This window comes from Delphinapterus leucas, chromosome 1 (genome assembly GCF_059928025.1).
Source record: "Delphinapterus leucas isolate spDelLeu-1000000601 "Yukka" chromosome 1, BTC_Dleu_Yukka2, whole genome shotgun sequence".
Taxonomy (NCBI): domain Eukaryota; kingdom Metazoa; phylum Chordata; class Mammalia; order Artiodactyla; family Monodontidae; genus Delphinapterus; species Delphinapterus leucas.
Window position 1 is genome coordinate 74,958,426 of NC_143129.1, and position 25,564 is coordinate 74,983,989.

Consider the following 25,564-nt stretch of genomic DNA (forward strand, 5'->3'; position numbering starts at 1 on the left):
TATCATGTGCTATTTCCCTGAATAAAATTCTCCTATCATGGCTGCTTTCAGGCTACCAGCGTGATGTCCTGGTATGGAATCCTGAGAAATGTGCAGTATCACACCATCCCTGCCGAAGTAAATAACCTCAAGAACTGAGACAATCATGAACTATAGAAACTAATTAGGAAGGGATGAATTTTGAGTACTTATTTCCTGTGTCTCAGAAGAATTCACTTAATTGTAAATTGATATAGTTTAAATTTTAATAATGGCAGCCTTTAATGATTGGCTTGCAAAACTTAGGCAGACCACGTCCCCAGGCAGGCAGAAGGCTGTGTACACAAATGTTGCTTCAAGAGAGGGAATCTTGGGGCTTCCCTGGTGGCGCAGTGGTTAAGAATCCGCCTACCAATGCAGGGGACACGGGTTCGAGCCCTGGTCAGGGAAGATCCCACCTGCCGCGGAGCAACTAAGCCCGTGCGCCACAATTACTGAGCCTGCGCTCTAGAGCCCACAAGCCACAACTACTGAGCCCACATGCCACAACTACTGAAGCCCGCACGCCTAGAGCCCGTGCTCCGCAACGAGAGAAGCCACTGCAATGAGAAGGCCGCACACTGCAACGAAGAGTAGCCCCAGCTCGCTGCAACTAGAGAAAGCCTACGCGCAGCAGCAAAGACCCAACACGGCCAAAAATAAATAAATAAATAAATAAATAAAGAGGGAATCTTAAGTTCAGTCTTGATTTTTCTCATTTTTCCAGAGAGACACAGTCAGCACCAAGTCAGTTGTATTCATCCCACTTCCTAGTTCTGCCTTTTTGTGTCCCAGCCTTGCGGAAACTGAATCCTAGTTCCTCTGGTCGATGAAAACTTATTCAGATAATTTATATGTCCTTGGTAACCATCAGAAACCTAACTTGGCATCCACAGAATTTCCGTGAATGGGTCTCCCAGGGCATCCAACTCTGGAAAATCTACTCAAGGGACATTCTGAGTCCTTCTTGACTCAGTTCCTTCTCTAATCCTCTTGCTTAGGTTTTAGGAAGTAATTCTCTAGTCATCGTCTCCTAAACCTGAAATTCTCAAGAGCATGACTGTATGGAATCCCGGTGATTTTTCTTCTGTGCTCCTAGTAGAATAACTATCCTTGCTGCCCTGTTACATTTCAGTTACTCTAGGCCCAGTCACATTGTGTGACTCTGGGGAGGGATTAATTTTTTTTTTTTTTTTCCATGCTTCACTAGAAACAAAGGGGTTTTGAGAATTCATTACCCAGTCACAACTCAGGGAGGTTTAGCCCTGTAGCCTCTGCTCCAAGGGAGCCTCGGGTGAGTCTCTGGAGTTTACGCTCTTTGTTTATCCAGCCCACCTGGAGGAATCATTTCATTTATTCCTGGTGTATGGAAACAAAATTGTTTCCACTCAGTTCCTTGCAGTTAGATTAGGAAAAACATGGCAAAGGGAAAGAATGTTGAGAGACGTGGAACTGTACAGGCAGGGAGATGGTGGCTGCTTTGGAGAATCTGGAAAAGCATGGGCGTGGTCTTTGTGCCTGCCAGTGAGAAGAGGACAAGATAGTCTTCTGCCACCCTTCTGTGGCCATTGCCCTCAGCAGTCTTCCCAGGTGTATTTTATTTTATTTGTTTTTTTAAATTTATATTTTTATTAATTTATTTTTTCCGGTTATATTTTAGAAGGACAGCAGGGTGGGACACTGTTAAGGAGGAGACTGAAGCCCTTGACAGAGGCAGGACATTGAGCAGAGGAGGATGGAGTGAAGCTTTCGAGCTCATTTTTATAGTGGCTGAGTTTGAGGTGATGGTGGGCCCATGCTGGGTGTCTTGGGGAGAAAAGAAGGAAAAGGGGGAGGAAGAAAACTTGTACTAAACATTTGTGATTTAGTCATGCCCACATATGCAAAAGAAAAGTCCTCAGTTTTGGATTCACACAAACCTAGATTCCTTGTTATTATTAAGCTCCCAAAGCCTTAATTTCTTCATCTTTAAAATGGAATAGTAATAGGGCTGTTTTGTGTGACGTGCTTACAGAGCCTGGTACATAGTAGGGGCTCTGTGAATGGTTGATCCCAAGTCCCTAGTCTTCAATGTAATTTCATCTCCCAGAGGAGGGCAGGCCTGGAGGCAGAGATCTAACCACATAGGGGTGGGGGGTGGAGGCTGAGGCAGTGGGAGGTCCAAGGCAGGGAGGGAGTGAGGAGAATGAAGCCTTAGGATTGAATTTGGAGATGGCTCACCACCTGGGGGATGAGTCAAGCAGCCCAGGAAGCAGCAACTAGAAAAGTAGGAGAACCAGGCCTTGCTTCTGAATCCTGGGAGCCACGTGCATGTATTAATATTGATGACAGTCCTCTTTAGTAATGGTGATACTAATAATAACAGGAAGCGCCTGAAACACAAGCTCGGCAGGGTCCGGAGCCAGGCATGAGGATGAGCTGCGAGAATTCTCAAGGCCCCTCCTTGGACCAGGGTGTGCCCACTGGGCCCAGTGCCCACTGCGGCACCCCATGGAGCACTGACCTGACAGCCCCTCCAGCAGGGTCTCCACACAGCTTTCCCAAAGCTGAGGAGAGACCCTCCCAGCTGAGGGCACAGAGATTTTCTTCAACGTTTTTGGGAGAATCAGTTCCACCTTGGAACTGAGCTCCTTCAGTGACGACAGGCCCCACTTGCTGCCTATCAGGCCCTACAGACACCCTTGGTCAGGGCACCTCCCGTTCTTCTGCCTGGATGCCACCTGCAGCCTGTGGCACCTCCCCTTCCTGCCCTGACTCGCCTGAACTTGCTCATCTCCTTGGCTCCGCAGATGCTGGGATTCAATTCAGCTCCCAACCCCGACTCCAGACCCAGCCCCCAGCGGGACTCAGCCCCTTGGTCAAGGCTGTTTTCCTTGTCTGTAACTCTCTCTCCCCCTCTCATGTCCTCCTTCTCACCCAGCATCCGTTCTTCAGAAACCATCTTAAGGCCTCCCGGGGGGGGTTGGGGGAGAGGGGAGGTGAGGTGTGTGTGTCAGCTGGTATGCTCCCCACTAAGGGGTAGGGGTGAGCGTGAAGGGAGGTGTGTCCTTCTCCACGGTCCAGTCTGAGGGCCCTTATTTCTTTCACTGAAAGTGACCATGAAGCCTCATCTGTCCGGAACTCCAACTTCCTCTCCATCTTTCCGAGACTTACCTGACCCTCCTCTTCTCTTTAGCGTAAGGGACTCAGATGACTCAGTCCTCCAGGAGTGAGACTGTGCTCTGATGGCAGCATTTAAGCTATGTTGGTCCCCGAGGCAAAGAGGGAACTCGGTGATGGGATGTTTGGGTGTCCCTCAAACCGGGTGCTTGGACTGTCTCACAGGAGGCTGCGTGTCAGTGGAGAGGATGTTCACTGCAGTCAGTGATGGCTAGATGGCCACAGCTTCAAGGGATGGGACACAGCAGACCGCTAGTACATTCCTCTGCTGGCCTGAGAGCACCGCCACCCCAAGGCCCTGATTCGTGCTGCCTCGCTGCCTCTGACTCTCAGCCCTGCCCTCCCCTCCCCTAAGTACCCATTGGCACTTTGGAAGAATAAGAAACATTCCCAGTCCAGAGCACTGCTTTAGTGCTACTCCAGCTCTGTGGCTGAGAGCCCCCTGCTGGCAGGCACTCGTTTCCATTCCCAGGAAGCTGCACCCTCCTTACCGTCCAGCAAGGCAGAGCCGACGACTCTCCTTTCCCCAGCCAGCCTGACCCTGAGGCGGCTCCTCTTGAAGTCCCCCCACGAAAGGATGCCTCAGAGAGAGGCCCAGGGCCTCTGACCTGGCTGGTGAGACCTATCTCTATGTCCCATAGAGATCATGGTGTCTGATGATGACTCCTTTCGAGTGACTGATGTGCTGCTCTTCTCTGTCTGACCATGACACGGCCTCTGCTTGGAAAGGCTCTCTTGAGACAGCATCGGGGCTCCACCTGGACAATCTAGGTGGGACTCTGAATGCTGAGGGTGTGGGTTGCATTCAGAGGGTGTTGGGGTCAAGGATGGCCCCTCATGGCCAGAGAGGCAGCTCTAGTGTGCCCCACCATTATTAACCTCGGATCCTGAATGTTTAGGGGCTCTCTGGGGTGACTAGGCAGGATTCAGGCCAGGTGGCTGAGAAACTGACCAGGACAGGATCTGCTGGGGCAGTTGGCGCTGAGGGTGCTGTGGGAGGACCCCTCTGCCCGAGCTGTCTTGCAGCCCTTTCAACCTCAGGTTCATGTTGGGGGGTCTAGAATGTAATTCTGGAGCTGAATGTAAAAACTTAACTGGTTATAGGCATGAAACAGTTGTCCTGGGTGGGAGTGGACCGGGGCAGAGGGATCGATGGCTTCTCTTCCTTAAATCGATTTACATTTAAATTATTAGTTTGGGTCGTATGAAATCACCTGTATTTGAGCATTTTTTAACCTATAATAATGACCATTTTCATATGATGCCACCCAATACATTGTTCAGCCTCCAAATGTCTTGTTCCTTTTAAAGTCCTGTTCCCTGATAATTAAGGGCCAATTAACTTTTAACTTCCTCCTAAAACTTGCCCTTCTTTCTGTATTTCCAGTTTGGGTAAGTGGCACCTCCATCTGCTTAGTTACTCAGGTCAGACACCCCAGTGTCATTCCTGACCCCGCCCAGACCCCCCTTCCCATAACTAAAAGTCCTGTCTAGTCTAGCTCCTAGATATTTCTCGAATCATCCACTTCTTCACCCCGCCCCCGCCCTCGCGCACCTCAGTTCAAAGCTATCACCGTGTCTTGCCAGGATCCCTGCACTAACTTCATCTTCCTGCTTTCACACTCTCCCCGCATCAATCCATTCTCCACACAGCCCCCAGAGCGAGCTTTCAAAAGTGCAAGTCTGATCATGTCATTTCCCTTCTTAAAACTCTTCAGTGGCCTCCGTTTACATGTAGAATTAAAATTTAAATCTTACCACGTCCTACCAGACCCTGCATGATCTGACCTCTGCTGTTTTCTCCTCCCAGGGCCCCCCTTGCTCATTAAACTCTGGCCATGGGGACCTTCCTTCAGACGTTCGTATATGCCAAGGCCTATCCAGAAGGGCTTCCCAGCAGGCTCATCCTCAGTGTAGCAGGCCTGCCTACTTTGCTTTACTAGCTACTGTCCCTGCTAGTCTCAGCGGGAACATCCCTCCTCAGAGGAGCCATTGGGGTTGCCCTGCACCAGCTCTATTCTGCTCCCTCATTATTCTTGCTCACAATTTTCAGTTCTTTTCCTCTCTAGAGCTTGGCGCAATTTTAATTACATCGTTGTGTGTATTTGTTTCATGCTGCTCTCTCCAACTAGATGGAAGCTTCCTGGGTGCAGAGCTCCATCTGCCCTACTCACAGCTGTATCCCCTGTGTCTCTGGCCACGGTAGCTGCCTGCAAGAGACACGCTGAGTGATGAACGCTGGAGATGCACGGCTCAGTCCTGCAGGGAATCGGGGGCTGTTGTCCCCCGTTTGATTCCAGAACAGTTTGATTCTGGTCTGCAGTGTGAGCTGGGGGCTTGCTCTTCATCATGGGGCGGCAGGGGGAAGGTCTCAGGTTCAGGAGGTGGATGGAAATCATGACAGAAAAAAAGTCCAGGGAGAGGGGTCCCCATATTCAGGCCTGCCCTTAACTTCTGTAATGATAAATCAGGCTAACAAACTGTTACATAAAACATGTCCTGTCCTCCTACTTTGACACATATACCTTCAAAATGGCCTGGAAGTCTAGATTTGGATTCAGAAATTTTGGACTATTGGAGTTTCTTTTTTTTAATATAAATTTTATTTATTTATTGGCTGCGTTGGGTCTTCGTTGCTGTGTGTGGGCTTTCTTTAGTTGGGGTGAGCAGGGGCTACTCTTTGTTGCGGTGTGCGGGCTTCTCGTTGTTGTGGCTTCCCTTGATGTGGAGCATGTGCTCTAGGTGCATAGGCTTCAGTAGTTGTGGCACGTGGGCTCAGTAGTTGTGGCTTGCAGGCTCTAGAGCTCAGGCTCAGTAGCTGTGGTGCATGGGCTTAGTTGCTCCGCGGCATGTGGGATCTTCCCGGGCCAGGGCTCGAATCTGTGTCCCTTGTATTGGCAGGCAGATTCTTAACCACTGCGCCACCAGGGAAGCCCATTATTCGAGTTTCATACCAGAACTTGGTAGCATAGGAGTAACTGGCCCTTTGCCCCAGAGCTGAGGCCAGCTCAATCTTTTGTTGAGAGTTTTAATCTTCAGTGAGTAACATGGGAACAGAAAACAGAGCAGATTTATCCCACAGTGGCCCCTAAGGAAGGGGCCTGAGGCTTGCATTCCCCAGGGCCACCGGGCTTTGTTCTTTCCAAGGCCTGGTTGGTCAGGGTTTTCTTTGGTTCTCTAAGTGCTATAGACTGAATATTTATGTTCCCCAAAATTCATATGCTGAAACCTAATTCCCAGTGTGATGGTATTTGGAGGTGAGCTCTTTGGGAGGTGATTAGGTCCTGAGGATGGAGTCCTCAGGAATAGAATTAGTGCCCCTAAAAACAGACCCCAGAGAGCTCCCTTGCCCCTTCCGCCATGTGAGGACACAGCAAGAAGACAGCTGTCTATGAACCAGGAAGTCTGGCTCTCACCAGACACCGAATCTGCTGTTGCCTTGATCTTGCGCTTCCCAGCCTCCAGAAACATAAGAAATCAATTTCTGGTGTTTATAAGCCACCTAGAATATCATATTCTTTTACAGTAGCTTAAGCTGACTACGACACTGAGCTACCCACAAATTTCTAATAAATTCTTTCTCGCACTTTAGTTAGAACCAGAGTTGGTTTCTGTTGCTCGCATCCAAAGATAGTTTCCCATCGTTCTTAAATATATATATATATATATATATATTTATTTTTTTTTTTTTTGGTACACGGGCCTTTCACTGTTGTGGCCTCTCCCGTTGCGGAGCACAGGCTCCGGGCGTGCAGGCTCAGCGGCCATGGATCACGGGCCCAGCTGCTCCACAGCATGTGGGATCTTCCCGGACCGGGGCACGAACCCGTGTCCCCTGCATCGGCAGGCAGACTCTCAACCACTGCGCCACCAGGGAAGCCCTATAATCCATTCTTAACGTTGGAAGGATCTTATGGATTGTCTAGGGCAGGGATAGCATCTTGGCTTCCCGCTTCAATTAATTGGTCAGAGTTACCTGAGTGTTGTGAACTCAGTGGGAAAATTGTGTCATAGTTAGTTCTCCACGTTCGACATGCTCGTGGAAGGTGGAAGTCTGGATATATGTACCACATATTTGTCATTCCTGATCTAATGCAACTTCCCACCTAGTCTGAAAATTCTCTGATCTATAGCATTGCTCTGAGATGGTTTCTGACTAAGCACATTCGTTGGAACAGCTCACTTCATATTTGGATTTCTCCTTTTGTTATGAAGTTCTTCCCTGGGAGTATGGGACAGAGTGAGGGGCTGGGTTGATCTAGATAACCTAAAGCTAATTCTGATTGACTGCCACTGACTAGTTATGTGATTCTAGGGAGTAACAGTCTCTTCGGGCCTCAGTCTTCCACCTGAGAAATGAAAAACTTGAACTGAGTAACCACAAAGTTTCCTTCCAGCTTGAAGATCCTATTATTCATGTGAGTCAGTATCTGCCTCACAGAGACATGTTCCATTGGCCTCACTTACACAGTAGGGCTTACGTGAGAGCCCTTCAAATATTGGAGAACTAATGGCCTTCTGAGCTTTTTGTTATCAGCTAAACGTGCCCAGTTTCTTTAATCATTTCTCATATGATGAGGTTTCCAGACTTTTCACCATCTGGTCATTCTTTTCTGGACGCTTGAGTTTTCCAATGTCTCCCTGGAGGTGTGGCTCGCAGAACTGGACCTGGGCTAGTTGTGCAGTGGGGGTATCCCCACTCTTTAATTTTTTTTGATGTGGACCACTTTTAAAGTCTTTATTGAATTTGTTACAATATTGCTTCTGTTTTATGTTTTGGTTTTTTGCCGCAAGGCATGTGGGATCTTAGCTCCCCGACCAGGGATCGAACCCACACCCCCTGCACTGGAAGGCGAAATCTTAACTACTGGACCATCAGGGAAGTCCCCTATCCCCACTCTTTACCCATGTGATCAGCCTGGCCCTCCTGGCCGATGGGACCTGCGCTGACCAGCCCACTAAAACTTCCCTGAATCTAGGGATATATTGTATATTTTAGAGGCCCTCCTTCAACCTGCATGCAGGATGGATGCAGGGAGCCATGGAGTCAAGTCTGGAAGGAGATGGTGCTTCCTCTGAAGACCAGTGCATAACCAACTGCTGATGAACTGAATAGGTGCTACTTCTTAATAAACATGGAAAGAAGATTTGCCAGAGATATCATTAATGTTTGCAGCAGTTCTGTTTTTATTTATCAATTTTAAAATTGATAAATACTATCAATTTTTAAAATTGAAGTATAGTTGATTTACAATGTTATATTAGTTTCAAGTGTACAAAATAGTAATTCAATATTTCATAGAGTATACTCCATTTAAAGTTATTCTAAAATAATGGCTATAATTCCCTGTGCCATACAATATATCGTTATAGCTTATTTATTTTATGCACTGTAGTTTGTACTTCTTAATCCCCTACCCCTATCTTGCCCCACCCTCCTTTCCTCTCCCCAATGTTTTTTTGTTTTTTGAAACGAGGCATTGGGTGCTCATAGCTCCACGGGTGAGAAAATGTGTCTCTAACCCTTCTCTCTCGCGATACCCTCCCCGCTCCATTCCCTCTGACATCGTGGCACATGACCCCTTTGCTCGAGCAGCTCTTGTATTTACACAGGACAGGTACAAAGGCTCTTGCTCAAAGGAGATATAATGAAAACAAGGAAAAGCAAACACAGATTTGGAGTGGATTCTGGTCTGACCATGAGCCCACTGGAGTTAATGGTGCCAAGGTCATTATGGGACGAATCTGACACTCAAACAGAAGGGGTCGCTCCTGGCTTCCCTAACCCCAGGAACGGGGTGTTCTGCAGATCACAAGGTCCCAAGTGCTGTGGCCCCAGACCATCACTATGGTCCTCCCCTTTCCTTCCCCACCCCCTTTGTTTTGGCCCAGTTGCCCTGGTCTCCGCTCTCTTCTTCATAAACCTCAACTATGCTCCCCCTCAGGGCCTTTGCATCCTCTGCTCTCTGGAACGCTCTTTGCCCAGCCACTGCATGGCTCACTCCACTGCACTAGGCTTCTGTTCGCATGTCACCTCATCAGGAGACGGTATTCTCTGATCCCCTTATCTAAGACAGACCCCTTCTCCCCAACACACCATTCTCTTGCCATTTACTCCACCTTAGCTTTCTTAATAGAACTTATCCACATGTGACATGTGCTTACTTGCTTATTTATATTATCTAGAATATAAACTCCATGAAGGAAGGACATTGCTTTACTCACTACTGAGTCCCCAGTGCCCTGAAGTGTACCCAGTGCATGCCGCACACTCCATCAATATTTGTTCCTGTGTGACTTTTAAAGCATCAATCCCAGTGCTTTTCAACACGAACACTGTGGTGGGTTAATTATTCCACTAGTGGACAAATGAGTCATTGGGGATGGGAACCTCCGTTGACTTGAGCAGCGTGAATATGTTCAAAAGGCCCTGGCATACCACACAAGAAAACCACCGTCTACATGACGTCACCAAGGGTTACCGCGTGAAGGAGAACTGTGGGTCCCATCCCATCCAGAACTGCTCTGATCTGAGGCGGGGCCCTGGAGATGAAGGGAAGAGAGAAGGGGAGTGGTGTGTGTGTGTGTGTGTTTCCCTCATTCAACCACCATGGCTCATTTGCTAGACCCTGGGCTTTCTCTTTCACATCAGTTTTAAAGACTAAGGCCAGTTTTGCCTGGTTCATTGACCAGGCCTGAGGAATGCCTCTGATGACAGGTGGCGGCAGCATTAGCTACTGTGGCCGTGTGCACTGTTCAGGTGGACTTGGAAGAAGGTGATGGGAGAGAAGTGGATGCAGGGGAGACATAAGGACTAGGTGAAGTCAGGTGGCCAGCAGGGGACCTCTGAGCAGAGCCAGCAGGCAGGGAAATTCCAGGACTAGTCGTGTGTAGGAGTGGCCATATGAATCTGGAGGCCAGCTGAGCTGACCATTTGTCCAAGGTGAAGTGACTGCCCACGAACTGGGGAGAAGACGGAAGCCGCCCCTTGCACAGGGCTGACATCCTGGGTGGAGGGATTGAAGCTGCCCTAGGAAAATACTTCAAAACCTACCCCTGTTTCTTCAATGCCTCCTTCCTCTATCATCAAGACTTGAGTGAGGTCCCAGAAAAAAATCCAGTTACACTTGGGAGGGAGTAATGCTGGACCATATCATCTACTAATTCTTTTTTTTTTTTTTCATCTACTAATTCTTAAGTGTAAGTTTAGCTCATCAATTATTTTTTCCAGTGGCAATATTCCAGAGCTTTTTAAGACAAAATCGCTCAGTGACAGATTGTGTTTTGCAGAGATGGCCACAATAATAATACCTTCCATCCCACATGCGCTCCTTTCAAAGTGACCTTGAACATCTTCCCATTGAGTGGTGGGTCCCTTGAACTTGGGTGGATCTTCTGCACTTGCATCTGAAAATGAGTGTGGCAGATATTAGGATGCCTCAGCTTCTTTCCCTCCATAATTTCCCTTCTGTTCAGCTTTTCCTGGCTCCTCCCTCTCTCAGTCTCAGGCAGAGACTCTCATCCTGGGCTGAGCTGATTTTCTTGAAGTTGTGCAAGAACTTCCTGTTGGCTGAGGAATTTAATCTCTCTTTTTCTGGTCACTGTGCTAGACAGTGAGGAGGGAATCTCAAACCCAGCTCCAGCTCCTGTGGGAGGCATGATGGTCAGTGCTGAGGGTGAAGATGTCAATTAAAAAGATGTTACCAGCAAAATGGCACCCATCCCAACCATGAGATATCAACCATCCCTTGATTGTCTAGAACTGTAAATTACCTTTGAGGACCATGAACTTGCAAGTCCTTCAAGCAGGAAAGAGAAACCCTTGACCCCCATGTCTCTTCTTCATCAGGTTCTAGACCTTTTCTTATAATTCCTTGGTTGTGGGAAACATCAGGGTCTCAAATGACAGGGGCTGGGTTTAGGACTGAAAGTGGTTGATTGTCTAATGTCTTTCAGAGGCCAGGACCCAGGCTGGAAGTAATCCTTTGATGCTGGTTGGCTAATAGTTGTGTTAGTCTGCTAGGGCTGCCATAACAAGATACCACAGAATGGGTGGCTTAAACGACAGAAATTTATTTTCTCAGTCTTGGAGACTGGAAGTCCAAGACCAAGATGTTAGCAGGTTTGGTTTCTCCCAAGGCCTCTCTCCTTGGCTTGCAGAGGGCTTCCTTCTCTCTGTGTCCTTCCATGGCTTTTTCTCTCTGTGTGTGCATTCCTGGTGTCTCTCCCTCTTCTTATAAGGACACCAGTCATATCGGATTAGGGCCATCTCAATGACCTCATTTAACCTTAAATATCTCTTTAAAGACCCTATCTCCAAACACAGTCATATCCTGAGATATTGGGGGTTAGGATTTCAACGTGTGAATTTAAAGGGGACAAATTCAATCCATAACAATACTTCATGAACAATGGTGGAGGAGTGAGTGCCCTGGACAATCAATCTATGGATCCTGGAGAACTTCCAGTGTCCTTGAGAGGATGTCCTGCTGGGCCCATGTTTCCCAGAGCAGATCCAGGACATGCAACCAGGGGAGAGGGAAGGGGGAAGGTGTGGAAGGTTGTGCCAGTGTTTCCTGTCCTCCCAGTGTGACGGCTGCCCAGGCTGCTCCTGAGCGGTGGTACAGGAGTCTCACAGGAGGTACGAGGTCCATGGTGGTCTCCAGGTACCAGCTACACCCCAGAGCATCATGTGGCTAGGCAGTGGGGTTCCTCGTGATCCAGGCATTGCTCACGGTAGACCCTAAACAAGGGGGTTCTCTGTCTCTGGAGCCACTTCACCAGCACCGACATCCTTCTTCTTTTTCCCTGGCAAGGAGATCAGAATGATGGTTACCCCTCCAAAGTTTGTACCTAAGGCCTCTGAATCCTGATGGTCCTAGTTCAAGATCACCTCAGGCAAGGAATAGCTCTCCTGGTTTTCTAAGACCCTGGAAAAGGAGATGCTTCAAGGACAGGAAGTTCTTCCTAATGTCTAGACTTTCTCTGCAATTATAGCACGCATTTAGCTGTAGAAGGTATAGAAACTTAGAGCTGGGATGGACCCAGTTAAATGACTAGGCAGAAGCCACGTGTCAGAGCCAAGGGTCAGCCTCCAGACGCCCTGGGTAGAGCCTTTCCACTATCCCCGGTCGTTGGATTCTCTCTACCCTTCTCAGTGTCCAAAGCTGCTCTTTTCTGAGCCTTGAAAACATTAGGCGAAGTGAAAGAAGTCAGTCACAAAGGATCACACAGTGCATGACTCCATTTACAGGATAGACTGTCCAGAAGAGACAGTCTAGAGACAGAAAGGAGATTAGTGGTTGCCTGGGGCTGGAAGGGAAAGGGGGACTAGGGAGTGATGGCTAAGGGGCTTGGGAATTTCCTTTTGGGGTAATGAGGATGTTCTCAGATTGAGTGTGGTGATGGATGAACAACTCTGTGGCTGTAATAAAAGCCATTGAGTTTTACACTTGAAATGCGTGAATTACACTGTATGTGAAGTATAGCCCAATAAAGCCGTTAAAACAAAAAGCTGCTTGCTTCCTGGCTTCCACCTTCTTGCCACAAATCCTGGGGGCTGTCTGAGGCAAAGGGCCAGGTCAGACCCTCTCAGGAGCAGACAGGGCCCTAGGTGGAGTGTGACCCCTGCTGCTCCCTCTTCCCTCCCTTGCCTGTGGAAAGAACATACAGGAGCCAGCCAGCCAGCCCAGCTGCATGCTCAGTGGCTGGGCCAAGACTCTTGCCTTTTAGGACACATCCACTGAAGTCTTATGTCTCCTTCTCCTTGCTGACCCACTTTCTCCATCCTGGGACCAGCCAGACAGCCTAGGATGGACGTGTCCACGAAGCCCAGGTCAGCTGGGGTAGTTCTTTCAGGAGCTGGATGGAGAGCACAGAACCCAGCTTAACCTCTGAGTGTCCCCTTCCCTCTTCTCCTGGGGGAAGGAGGCCCTATCAGTCCCTGGCCAGAGAGGTGCTTCTCTCAGGAAGCCTTTCCTAGGATGATTGGCAAGAGGGAGTTGGGATTCATCTAGATTTTCACTCAACACACCTTTATTGATACCAGCTATGTTCCAGGAACCCTTGCTAGGTGTCAGGGGGTGGTGACTCAGTCTTTATCTTTCAAGACCTGAGAACTCCGTGGGAGAGTGAAGGCAGTAAGTGCTGTGACTGAGATGAGCACTGGAGAGTCAAGGCAGGGCACAAACCCAGCCTGGGTGTGGGAGAGAAGGTCGGGAAGGCTTCCTGCAGGGGGCACACCTTGAAGATGGTGGAGGTGGCAGCCAAATGAAGAAGGCGAGTTGGGTGGGAAGTTATGGAAAGTGTGTTCCAGACAGAAAGAGTAGGATGTGCAAATGCCTGCAGAGGCACGCAAGAGAGTAGCTCATTTGAAAACTGCTAAAGGAACTTCAGGTAGTTCAGTCTGACTGGAGACCAGAATATTAGATGGAGAGGGCCAAGAGATGACATGGGAGAGGTAAGCCTAAATAGGAGGAGGTCCAAACTTGGCCCTCCTTCCCAGAAGACCTACCTCCTCCAGCCACCCCTGGCCCTCGCAGGACTCCTACCTGAGCAGGGGCCCCAGTGCCAGGCAGAGAGACCAGCCAGGATCACAAGCAGCAAGACAGGCACCACCACCAGTAGCACATCTTTGTAGGAGGCCATCCCTGGAGCTGGACATGGAGGGGGCAGGGTCACAGGTGGACTGGATGCTTCACAATCCCTCAACCACTGATCCCTAGCCCTTGGCATACCTGCCTGGTGATGGCAGCTCTCCCAGGGGGTGACTGTGGCCAAGTCCCAGCTGACAGGGTTTGAGACAATGCAGGAATAGGCCACACCTTTGTCACCTGGTCCCAGTGACACACTCAGCACCTGTCCATCCATGAAGAGGCCACCTGGCTTGATATCAAGGTCAATGGCTCCCTCCCGTCGCCAGCTATAGGTTATGTCGCTGATGTTGGGAGCCCAACAGGACAGGAACACTTGGCAGGTCTTGGGGGGCTGAGCATCCCCTGATACAGCAACGAACACTTGCACCACGGGCCTGGGCACTGCACCTGAGCAAGGACAGCGGAGCCAGTGTGGGTTATAGGGATGCTGAGCGGGGCCCATAGCTCCAGCTCTGGGATCCATGCAGGGCTAGGTGACACCTCTGACTAGGCCACTCTGGCTCTAAAGCCACATCAGTCTCCCATTGCCCACAGGACAGAAGCTGAATTTCTAAGTCTGGTATTCAAAATCCTTCATTAAATGGTTGATGTCAACCTCTCCAGCTGTACCTCCTGCTGACCCTCCCCACCCATCTTAATTAATTTCCTGTTCTCCCAAACGTGTCATGCTTCATATCTTTCATATGGCTCAGCTGTACACATATGCTTTTCTCGTCTCACCCTCCTAGAAGATTCCTACTCATCCTCCAAGGCCCAGCTTGGACACACTCCTTACTGCTCTGATTATGAAGCCTTCTCTGATATTCCAGGTATGGCTCTGAGCCCTCTGAGAACTCTCTGTATCCCTTGTCATCAAATTTCCCTGATACATGATACATCAGTCAGAGAGACAATAAACGTTTGTTAAGGTAGGCACAAAAACAACAAACACATTCCTGGACTTTTGGAGATTTTGGAGTTTGGTGAAGAAGACATACTAACAAGTGATTATGAATAACTAAGAAAATTATCACAAGGATGCAAAATTCTGTGAAGGAGCAGGCCAGGGGGTAGGGGCTCTACCTTGTTATCTCCATAACCCTTGCTCTCAGGGTGCTCAGCTACCTGGGCCATTGGACAAATTGGTGTCCTGGCATCCCAGGCCATGGCTGCCCTTTCCTACATTGGTTGATGAGTAGATCATGAGTCTCATGGCAAAGGGGGCCAGCGGGAGAGCATTCTGGCAACAGTGGGAGGGCTCAGTCTCTGAGAGCATTCCAAAGTTAAGCTGAGTAAAACCTCATTAATGCCAGCTCAATCTGGTGGGATTTGTGATATGAAAAAAGAAAAGATTTGCTGGGTGCCCTAATAGTATAAACAAAGATTACAGGGGAGGGGGATATTTACACTAGTTCAGAGGACAAGCTGCTTCCAAACACGATCAGGCACAGTAGAAACACCCATTGACATTTCTAGTAACTGATCTGCTAATTCAAATCATTCTTATCTATTGTCAAAGCAGAGCTCCTAAGGACGGCTGCTTGGCAGCTTTGTGCAATTAGTTCTAATCACGCTACGTATTTGGAAGCAATAAAACAGCAATTTCCTTCAAATCTGTAATTCAGATGCTGAGAACAAGGCATTTTAGAGCTTAGTGGTGTGGGTGCTGCATGTATTATCACATTCAACGTCCTCATTTCACATATGTGGCAGCTGAGACTCAGAACGGGGGAGAGCCTCCCTAGCTGCCTGTATGGCTGTGAAGGCTGTTCACTGTGCAAGGGCGCTGGGCTCAGGGGGTAACAGGTGAGAGCGGGGTGCTGAATTCCAGCCAGCACTCTGCTTGCCAACATGGTGCAACATGGATCAGGGTCGTGTGCATCGAAAAGGACACACATTTAATTGTACACTGGCAGCCCGTGTGGCTCACCTAAGTGATGAGCCAGTTGTCTTCCTCTAGGTGTGGGAGGGTCTCTCTCTTTCCAGTTTGCTACTGCCTTTCTCTCCCTCAGTGTTTCGCTCTGCCCAGCTATCACCCCTACTCTCCATTCTTAAATTTGGACCTTTTCCTCCCCTTATTCTATCTCAATTTCTGAGGTTTTACTGACATAGGGGTCACTGACATATCTTTTCCAAGCCACTAGATACATGAATAGGAGCTCAAAGGCCATTTTATCTTTACCGGCAGAAATACGGTGGCAGTGGTAGAAGTGTAGGTGGTGATGGTGGTGCAGGTGATGGTGGAGGTGGTGGAGGTGGAGGTGGTGATGGTGGTGCAGGTGATGGAGGGCATGGTGGCGGTGGTTGTGGAGGTGCTGGTTGTGACAGAGGTGGAGGTGAAGTTGCTGGAAAGAAAGACCCATCCAGCCTCCAGTGAATTCAGTCACCGCAGCTGAGGTGCTGAGAGCAGCTTTAGGAATGACCCTAACAAACCTACACAGAACAGAGGATCACCTCAGCTGAGCCCTGCCAAGTCAGACTTGTGAGAAACAAAAATATTTGTTGTTTTTAACCAGTAAGTTTGGGGATGGTTTATTTTGCAATAACAAATAACAGAGAATACCCATGAATGATGTAAATTCAAAATCTCTCAATACATCTAAAAGAGCTCTTCTAAGAAATATGACATAAAAATTCTACACTTTAGGGGGCTTCCCTGGTGGCGCAGTGGTTGGGAGTCCGCCTGCTGATGCAGGGGACGCGGGTTCGTGCCTCGGTCCGGGAGGATCCCACGTGCCACGGAGCGGCTGGGTCCGTGGGCCATGGCCGCTGAGCCTGCGCGTCCGGAGCCTGTGCTCCGCAACGGGAGAGGCCACGACAGTGAGAGGCCCGCGTACCGCAAAAAAAAAAAAAAAAAAATCTATACTTTAGTTAAAATGAATTTTTAAATTAAAAACATTGTGTCATAGTTTAATTGCAATACTTATTTTTCTTTTTGGTGGTGCATAAAATAATGGCACGTCTTATAACCTGTTATCTTAGAATTGATGATGCCTAGGCCAGCCTCTATCCCAGATGCTTTCGCAAATGCCACTGATTTTACCTTTATTGGGATTTTCATGGTAATATTACTATACTGGTTTTACAAGTGAGAAAGGTCAATGTCAGGGAGTAAGTATTGTGTCCAAGGCCACTGAGATAAGAAAAGACCAAGCTAGGGTTCAGACCAGGACAGTAGGGCGGAAAAGCCTGGCTGCCCCAGCCAGAAGCTCACCTGCGAGAACCCGAGGAGTTTTCTTACCTGTGCCTGTGGGGAAGCAGCTGTTCCCTGAATCAGCCATGAGGTCAGAGGCCAGAGGTTTCTAGACCCCAGTTCTCCCCAGTTTCCAGGACCCAGGATGCCTTTCCGGAGCTTTGTGGGAGGAGGTGGGGCAGAGAGCCTGAGTCAGGCGCACTCACCATACACCTTGAGCTGTAGGGTCTGGGTCCAGGCTCGACCTTCCTTGTCCACCAGCAGCACGGAGAAGTTACCGCTGTCTCCAGACTCCAGTGGCCGCAGCTCCAAGCTGAGGTTGCTGTGCAGCTGGGCTCGGCCCAGGAAGCGGGAGTGGTACAGCGTCTCCAGAGACCCCCGGAAGAACGTGGCCAGGAGCTCCTCTGAAGGCCAGAGGGATCTCCAGATGGCCTCTCGGATTTGGAAGCCGGGAGGGCGCTCTGCCACCAGCAGCGCCGAGCCCCCCACCTGGCCCTGAACTCGGGCACCGGTGACAATGAAGGGAAGTAGTGCTGAAAGGACAGAACCCCATCACTCTGCCTGCCCCAAACGTCCTCATCTCTCTCCTGCGTGCAGCTGAGCTGCTGCGGAGCGAGTGAGGGCCCTTCTCTCCACACTCCCTCCACCCAAACTGAGAGCGCACTGCGCCAGGGACTGGGAATAAAACAGTGAGGGAGGGAATCCAGTCCCTGTGCTCATGGAGCTCAGACTCTTAAGACAGCCATTTACCATGGTGGCAAAAATGGGTGCCCCGGGAGAACATAGGTAGGCTGATAGGGTGACCTTGCCAGGCCTTGAGGGACTCAGAGAAGAAAAGGTTAAGCTGAGACCGGAAAGAGGAATGGGAATCAGCCAGGTCAAGCAGAGGGCGGCCTGGAGTGGGGATGGGGAAGTGTTAGAGACGAAGTGGGCAGCACACACAAAGGCCCGGACGGTGAGAGAGCTCGGTGCACTGTGGGGAACTGAAAGTAGTTGTCTGCAGAGGGAGTAAGAAATAGCACTGCAGAGTCTGTGGGAGCCAGATCCTGCAGGGCCCGAAAAGCAACTTCGGAGTTCGGCCTTTATCCTTAGAGCGATGGGGGGCCTTGGATAGTCTTTAAGTAAGAGAGTGACGTGATTAGATCCATGGTGAGAAAGACAACTCCAGCAGAGGTGTGCAGGCTGCACGGGAGGTGGGGCAAGACTGAAGCTGCGTCTATTAATCCCAAGGAGAGCGGGGTTGTACTTGTACTGGAGGTACAATGGAAACTTGTACTGAGGAAGTGAGCAGCTGAGACAGGCAGAAGCGGGAGGAATGGAGAGATTACTGTGTGTAGTCAGTGGGGTCTGGTAACAGATTAGATCTGGGGAGTGAGGGAGCCAGGAGTCAAGGATGGCTCCCAGGTCCTTGGGACCCACTGGATGCCATTCTCTGTGATCCAGAACAAGAGGAGAAACAGAATGGGGGTGAGATGTCAAGAGGCTGTTTTGCTGGGAACATATTCAGTGTGACTTGTGTGGGTGACACTTCTGCTTGAAGTGCCCCTCTGACTCCTCTGCTGACTAATTTCTGCTCCTCCTTGAAGCATCACTGCCTCCCCTGGCCTCTGCCATCTGTCACTGCAGGTTACAAACTCTGTGTTCCCACAGCGGGCTGGGATCACCACTACAAATGCTCCTATCCCTCTATTGTGACCACTTGTTTATGAGTCCCATGAGACTGTGAGTTCCTCTTCTCATGTTTGTACTTCCTGTGCCCAACACAGTTTAGGAGTGGGATGTAGGAGAAGCTCGGAAGATATACTGAATGCATGACGAAATTGGCTGAGGACTTCCCTCGTACCCAGCACAGTGGTGGGCACGAGGGTTCAGAGCAGAATAAAAGCAGATGGAGAACACACCCAAGTGCTGGGAGTTTAGTTAGGGAGCCGTGTTCTGGATGATCACTCAGCCAGACGCTGGTAACTCCAGTCTCCTGTCCGTCTCACTGCCCTGCCAGCCCCAGTCATCTCAGTCCTAACTGCGGATGGCTTCAGGGTTAAGGTACAGTGGAGACGTCCCATAAAGAGAGCATAGCACTGGATGTCAATCAAGACTCCTGCTCTATCCTGCCCTGGCTCTGCCATTAACAAGCTGTGCAATTTTCAGCATACCTCTTCCCTCTAAAGGCCTCCGTTGTCCCATTCGTAAAGCAGGGGGGTGCATTCAACCAGTGGTACTCATCTCTTTTACCACTCAGAAAAATTCTTTTTGCTTCCCATGTCCACGGGTTTGAAAGATTTGTGAACCAAACAGATTCCCTCTTTTTGGCAGGATTTCCTTCACATGTTTAGAAATGTTGAAATCTGCAGACTTTTGGAGCCAGGAACTCAGGTGGGGACATCAGACAAAATCATTTTGAAGTCCCTGTGAGCTTCTGACACAAACAAAAGTGTCTGAGTACTTGCCACACCCCATGGCTCCCATCCCCTGGCCTAGCAGCGCTGGCCCTTGTCATACTGACCACTTGTTAACCAAGGGAGGGAAGTCAGGCATTGGACAGGATGGGGGGGGTGGTGTCGCCCAGTGTTGAAGAGACCTGATTTGTCTCTTCTGACATCACACCGCTATCGACCACCCCAAGTCCACAGGCAATATATTAACTTGCTTTTGTCTCTCATCCCTCCTGAATGTCCACTTCCACAGACCTGCAGGGAGGAGCCTCAGCTCTCCCACAGGCTGTTGGAAAGACATCCTCAGATTGTAAGAGGCCTGCCCTCCCCTGCTCTCCCCAGACCACATTTAGAATTTGCATGTGTTAACACTGCCAGACCCTCACATTCTCACGACCATCTCTTTCAAAACCAATGGGGGGCTTCCCTGGTGGCGCAGTGGTTGGGAGTCCGCCTGCCAGTGCAGGGGGCGCGGGTTCGTGCCCCGGTCCGGGAGGATCCCACGTGCTGCGGAGCGACTGGGCCCGTGGGCCATGGCCGCTGAGCCTGCGGTTCAGGAGCCTGTGCTCCGCAACGGGAGAGGCCACAACAGTGAGAGGCCCGCGTACCGCAAAAACAAAAACAAAAAAACAAAAAAAAAACAACAATGGTACCACCAGCCTCAGTTTTAACCTCCCTGGGCCACAAAACAGCTTGTGTCTCAGGGACATGGAGGCTCCTTGTGCTGCCATCCTTCTATTCAGGATCCTGCATCTCTTTGCCTCTGCCTAGCGTTTAATGTTGCCCAAGAACCTGCTTCAGTCTTCCCCACCCCTCCACAGCTCCTGGGTTCTCACTAGGGTTGGGGAGAGGATCCTGCCCGGATGTCTGGGGAAGGGACTTCAGCTCTCTGAGGCCAGGCCACCCGCCTGCCCCACTTACCTTCCCAGAGAAGCAGACTCCACAGGGACCACACCACGACCATACTCCGGAGAGTCAGGCAAAGTCGCTCGACAGCCAAATCCAGAACATCCCAGGTCAAGTGGATGCATGGAAGGAGCTGTGGTCCTTCTGGAAAGTCCCATGGTTAGAAGGAGGAATGTTGACTCAGAACAGGACGTCCTGAAAGTGAAAATATCCAGAGGAAAGTGGAAGTTGGCCTCGGGTCCAGCTGGGCTCTTTCAGGAGCTGATTCTTGTAAGTCAGCCTCTTTCAAATGCCTATGGTTGGCCAATGCAGATGGCAAGTCCCCCCCGCACAAGCCCACATCCTCCTCGCTGACTCCCGCCAGGCATCCCCACATCCCACTCTGCCCTGCTGCCCCCTGCCTTTCCTCTTGTCACCACAGAGAATCCTCTTAACTGCGATTCCCATCATCACCTCTCTGCTTAAAATTCTTCCGCAGCCTCCCACTGCCCTCAGGATAAAGACTAAACTCTTGGCTTAGCGTACAAGGTTCTCCTAAGTCCAACTCCAGCCTGCTTCTCCAGCCTGCCGTCCTACGTCCATTCCGCTCTCCAACCACGCCAAGCCAGGACTGCCTCTTCTCAGAACTGCCAATTCCACACTTCCGTTCGTTGTACTTGTTCCATTCATCCTTCTGGATGTGGCATGGCTATGCAGGCTATGCAGCTGGCTGGACTCCCATTCCAGGCTTCCTGACCACAGGCAGCATGAGGAACCTTCCTTTCTGGGTGCCCAGGGCCTGCCCGTTCCTGTCATAACTCTTAGCACACTGTTTCACAACAGTTTTCTCATCTCCACAGACTGTTTGTTCCCAAGGTCTCATATTCATTTCTGTGTACCCCTCGGTGCTGGGCATGTCATGGATGCTTAATGGACATTTGTTAAACCAGGGTGTGAATTCTAGAGATTGCTGCATATTTTGCTTCCTGGAAGCCCTACAACTCTCCTCTGAGAGGATCTGATTATCACCCTGTTAGAGATGGGGGAGGTTGAAAACCAGAGTGAAGTTAGCACCTTTCGGAGGTCACAGAGAAGCAGAGCTATGAGCTGAGCTTCAGCCTTCCGAGTGTGGTCCCTTTTGCCAGTTGCTCCATCCTAACTCCGTTTCTCTTCTCACTTGCGGCGGTAACTTGGTTTCTTTAGTCAGGGAAGGCTTAGCGAGAAGATAAGGAAAATCTCCGAGCTTCCTGAGTGTGGCTTGTGGTATCTAGTCCTGCAGAGCTTCTGACCTGTCAGTCAAACTGAACGCTCTGCTCTGGACCCAGCTGGGCACGAGGCAGATGTGGTGGCAGGTGGGCAGGAGGATTCCAGAACAGGGTTCCTGTCCTCCAGTTACTCACCACCAAATTGTAGGAACAAGATATGCCTGGGGAGGGAAGGCCCACAACAGACAGACACGGCTCTGTGCAAAAGAGCAGCACAGGGCTTCCCTGGTGACGCAGTGGTTGAGAGTCCGCCTGCCGATGCAGGGGACACAGGTTCGTGCGCCGGTCTGGGAAGACCCCACGTGCCGCGGAGCGGCGGGGCCCGTGAGCCACAACTACTGAGCCTGCGCGTCCAGAGCCTGTGCTCCGCAGCAAGAGAGGCCGCGACAGTGAGAGGCCCGCGCACCACGATGAAGAGTGGCCCCCACTTACCACAACTAGAGAAAGCCCTCGCACAGAAACAAAGACCCAACACAGCCAAAAATAAATAAATAAATTTATAAAAAAAAAAAAAAAAAGCAGCACAGACAGTCCACGCTGCAAGAGGGCATGGGAAGAGGTCTCTGTGGATGTGGGCAGGGGACACTTCCTTAAAAGGTGGAATTTGGGCTGCATCTTGAAGATAGATGTGATTTGGATAGGCTTAGAAAACAGGGAGGGCCAGAGGTTGGGGGTGGGCTCTGAGCATGAGGGGAAAGCTTGGCAGTGGGGAGGTCCCATGTGGGCTCCAGAGACAGTGAAGGAGCAGAGGGAGGGATCCTTTAGGGCTGTCTTGGGTAAAATGGAAAGGGAGGCTGGGGGTCACATTATGGGGTCCTTGAGTACTGGGTTAAGTTTAGGCTTTTACTCTGGAGGCCAGCAACTCTCACCCGTGCTGAAAACTTGGATTCTCAGGGATTCTGGTTCAGTAGGGCTGGGCTGGGGCTCAGGAACCTGTAGTTTTAACAAACACTGCACTCCAGGTGATTCTGAGCTAGTGAATGGAGGGAGGGCTCTGAGAAGCACTGCTTGGAGCGGGGGGGGGGGGGGTGTGCTGCTGTCCATTTGGGGTTAACTTGCTAGTGGGAGGACAGCGTGCAGGGCTGACTGGGGGAGAAAAAAGAGGCAGGGAGGTCCGGGTAGCAACTATTGTGATTGTCCTGACTGGAGTAGAAAGGAACTCTCTAGAGAGAAAGGGGCAGAGCTGGAGTTGTGACAGAACTCGGACACCACCCGCCTATGGGACACAGAGGCCAAGGGAGAGGACTGATCTATGACTCCACTGTCAATTCCATCATCCATGTGTCAGCTATTCATTGAGCATCTACTTACGTGTCAGGTGCTGGGGACACAAAGATGAAAGGCACAGCCTCTGCCCTCAAGGAGTCTGCAGTTTAGATGAGAAGACAGACGTGTAACCCAGTAATTACAATCAGTGTGGTCAGAGCAATGCCAGCTGCGTGCATGGGATGCTATGGGAGCCCGAGGGTGGATGGGTGGGAGCCAGCTGGGGGGCTAGGAGGCCAGGTGGGCCTCATGGAGTGGGTAGTGTTTGAGGTGAGCCTTAGGATATAAACAGATGAGGGTGAGGGTAGGACTTAAGAACTCAAGCTCTGGGGTCAAGCTTCTTGGGTTCAGGTTTTGGCTGTGAAACCTTGAGCAAAGTGGCTGCTCTGTGTTCGGCATCTTCATTCACGAAATGGGGATTAATAACAGTATCTACCTCTTCGTGGTGCCGTAAGGGTGAAACCACTTAAAATAGGGTCTGGTGCATAGTCAGGTAAACTAAAGAATGTGGCCCACCATCCAGTTCTACAAGTTACTGGCTACTGCAGTTGCTGACCTACAATACACCTTGAAAGGAATTCAGGGTGACAATCAAGATGAGCCATTCTGTGCTCTGGGAAAACAGGCAGAACAGACCCTCAGATATTTTATGAAGCCAATTTCTTGCATCTTCCCATACTTATAAAAGCACTAAAATCATTAACTAAGATAGCTGTGCCTCGTGACAAGCAGTAACCTTCTACCAAAACGTGTGCTTAATTGCACGTACTCTTTCTCCAAAATCACGTATATGCTGACCTCCCCCTCTACCTCTTCAGAGCAGTTCCTCAGAGCTATCTGAGAGGCTGTCTCCCGGGCTCTAGTCCTCCGTAAGTCCCCAAATAAAAAGGAAACTCACGTTGTGCATTTTAATTTCAGTTGACAATCAGCTCTCAAAAAAATTAACCATTGTTACTAAGTGGCCAGAGAGAGGGAAGAAGGGAAAGCTGGGCAAATGCAGGTAAAGGAGTGTTGAGGTGCCAGCAGCCCTGCTTCAACTCTCTTCTCCCAGTTCCTGAGGGCGGGGATCAGACCCCCTTCATTTCTGCACCCTGTATATCGCCAAGGACAGGATTTCCATGAGGTGGTACCCTTCAAGCATGTGTTGAAGTGGATTGAATGATTCTGAAATGTCAAGGCCAGGTGTGGGGTGGCCGTGGAATGCAGGAGTCTGGCTGGTGTGTGAATGCTGGGAATACGGATGCTGAGTTCCTTTGGAGGGGACAGTGGGCAGTCACACTCCCTCTCAGCAGAAGGGGTGGTCCATAGTGGTTCCTCCAAGCAGCAAATGAGTTGCAATCTTCTATGCACCACCCCAGCCCTTTTCCTTTAGGGGAATTTCAGGGAGGCTGAGAAAGTGGGAAGGGGGAGGTTGGGTGAGGACCTGAAAATATCCCACCCACCTCCCCCAAAAGAAAAACTTCCAGCAGCCCTGTGACAGCTGGCGAAGAATGGACTGATGGAGGCACAGGAAGAGTTAAGTCTGCGGTGGCAGGTTCCCCCCCCTCCAGTGCTAATTACTGGTTCAGACCACATTAATAACCCAGCCACAGGGGGAGTGCATGGAGTAAATTAGCTAGTAAGTTCAAAGGGGCCACTCCCCACCTTCTTTAATTAAGAGAGAAGCTGGCAGCCGGGGCTGCGCTCAGCCTCCCTGGGGCCGTTCTGGGAAGCCGGGAGCCTCTGCCGCAGCCCAGGCAGGTGCAGTAGTAGCCCCATCTGCCAGGCAGAGTGGCCTGCACCTGCCATTATCCCACCTGCGCTGTGGGCTGGGGTGGGGGTAGTGGGGAGCAGGTGTAAAATGTGGCCAAACCAGCATCTGAGCTCAACCCTTAGCCCTGAGAGCAGCGTGGTGCAGAGATTCAGGGCTGGGTGGAATTTGATGGGGTGTGAAGGGTGGTCCAAGTGATGCCCTGTCTCTGTCCACTCACACTCGTCCTTGTTCCTTGGACTGGCCTGAGGGCAGAATGGGGCCTTGCTTCTCCTGGGATGGGGGGAAGTGGAGAAGGGAAAAGAAAAGGTGAGATGTTTGGGGAGAGAAGGGAGCTGGCAGAGAAGGAGGCAGAGGAAGAGCGCCGGGCAGGAAGGAGGGGCCTTCAGCGGGCTTTTGGAAGGCAGGGGTGAGGGAAGAGGGCGGAGTGTTGCTGGAGGGTGGGTGGGCCTCTGGGTGCCACTTCCAGGGGACTGTGCAGGATGGGGCTGAGGGAGCAGGTAGGGCCCCACCTGAGCCCTGTCTTTGTGTCTACCTTCACCGGCGCGGTTCCCATAGAGTGGACCAGCTGCCTGCACCATCTGCTAGCCGACACCATGCCAGCCCCAAAGGCTGCCCTGGGCAGGGGAGCCCATGTGCGCCCCTCCCTTGGCAGCCCGCTTGGGCAGTGGCGCTGCCATGTGGATGGAGACTGGGTTTGAGGCAGTGCATGCATGTGTGAAATGGAAGTACTTTACCTGTCCCAGAGGCAACTCTCATGCATGCACAGCCCCGAAGATAACTCCCTCTTCAGTATTTGTGCCCGGGGCACTTCTCTTGCCTCACCCTCATCTTGGCCCTGCTGGGAGTAGTTAGAGGGAATGGAACCTTCGATGGACCAGGGGCATGGTGCTCACAGTTGCAAGGGGGAAAACTGAGGAGGGGGGAAAAAGAAGGAGCCTATGAGATAGCTCGTGGGAGAC

The 25,564-nt window shown here is 50.5% G+C and overlaps 1 protein-coding gene across 2 annotated transcripts; it reads right to left on the reverse strand.

Annotated features, from left to right (window-relative positions):
* Positions 1-5,382: 5,382 nt before the first annotated feature.
* SLAMF8 (SLAM family member 8) lies at positions 5,383-21,535 on the reverse strand. Of its 2 annotated transcripts, XM_089913059.1 has the most exons (5): positions 20,358-21,524; positions 17,211-17,537; positions 13,914-14,219; positions 13,728-13,832; positions 5,383-11,985 (listed from the first exon to the last, which is right to left on the reverse strand). In XM_089913059.1, the coding sequence occupies exons 1-5, from the start codon at positions 20,398-20,400 to the stop codon at positions 11,921-11,923; spliced, it is 846 nt and encodes a 281-aa protein (XP_089769185.1). In that variant the 5' UTR covers positions 20,401-21,524; the 3' UTR covers positions 5,383-11,920. The 2 variants fall into 2 exon arrangements, with proteins under 2 accessions (XP_089769185.1, XP_089769183.1); XM_089913057.1 differs by having other exon boundaries at positions 13,728-14,219; positions 20,358-21,535.
* Between the last annotated feature and the right edge of the window lie 4,029 nt (positions 21,536-25,564).

Excerpts from the sequence above, each read along its gene's own strand:
- SLAMF8 (XM_089913057.1), bottom strand. The coding sequence starts at position 20,400 with ATGGTCGTGGTGTGGTCCCTGTGGAGTCTGCTTCTCTGGGAAG. Across the intron at positions 14,220-17,210 it reads CCTACAGCTCAAGGTGTATG|GTGCAGTGCCCAGGCCCGTG; the intron begins GTGAGTGCGCCT and ends GTCCTTGCTCAG. Across the intron at positions 11,986-13,727 it reads GCACTGGGGCCCCTGCTCAG|GGAAAAAGAAGAAGGATGTC; the intron begins GTAGGAGTCCTG and ends TCTCCTTGCCAG.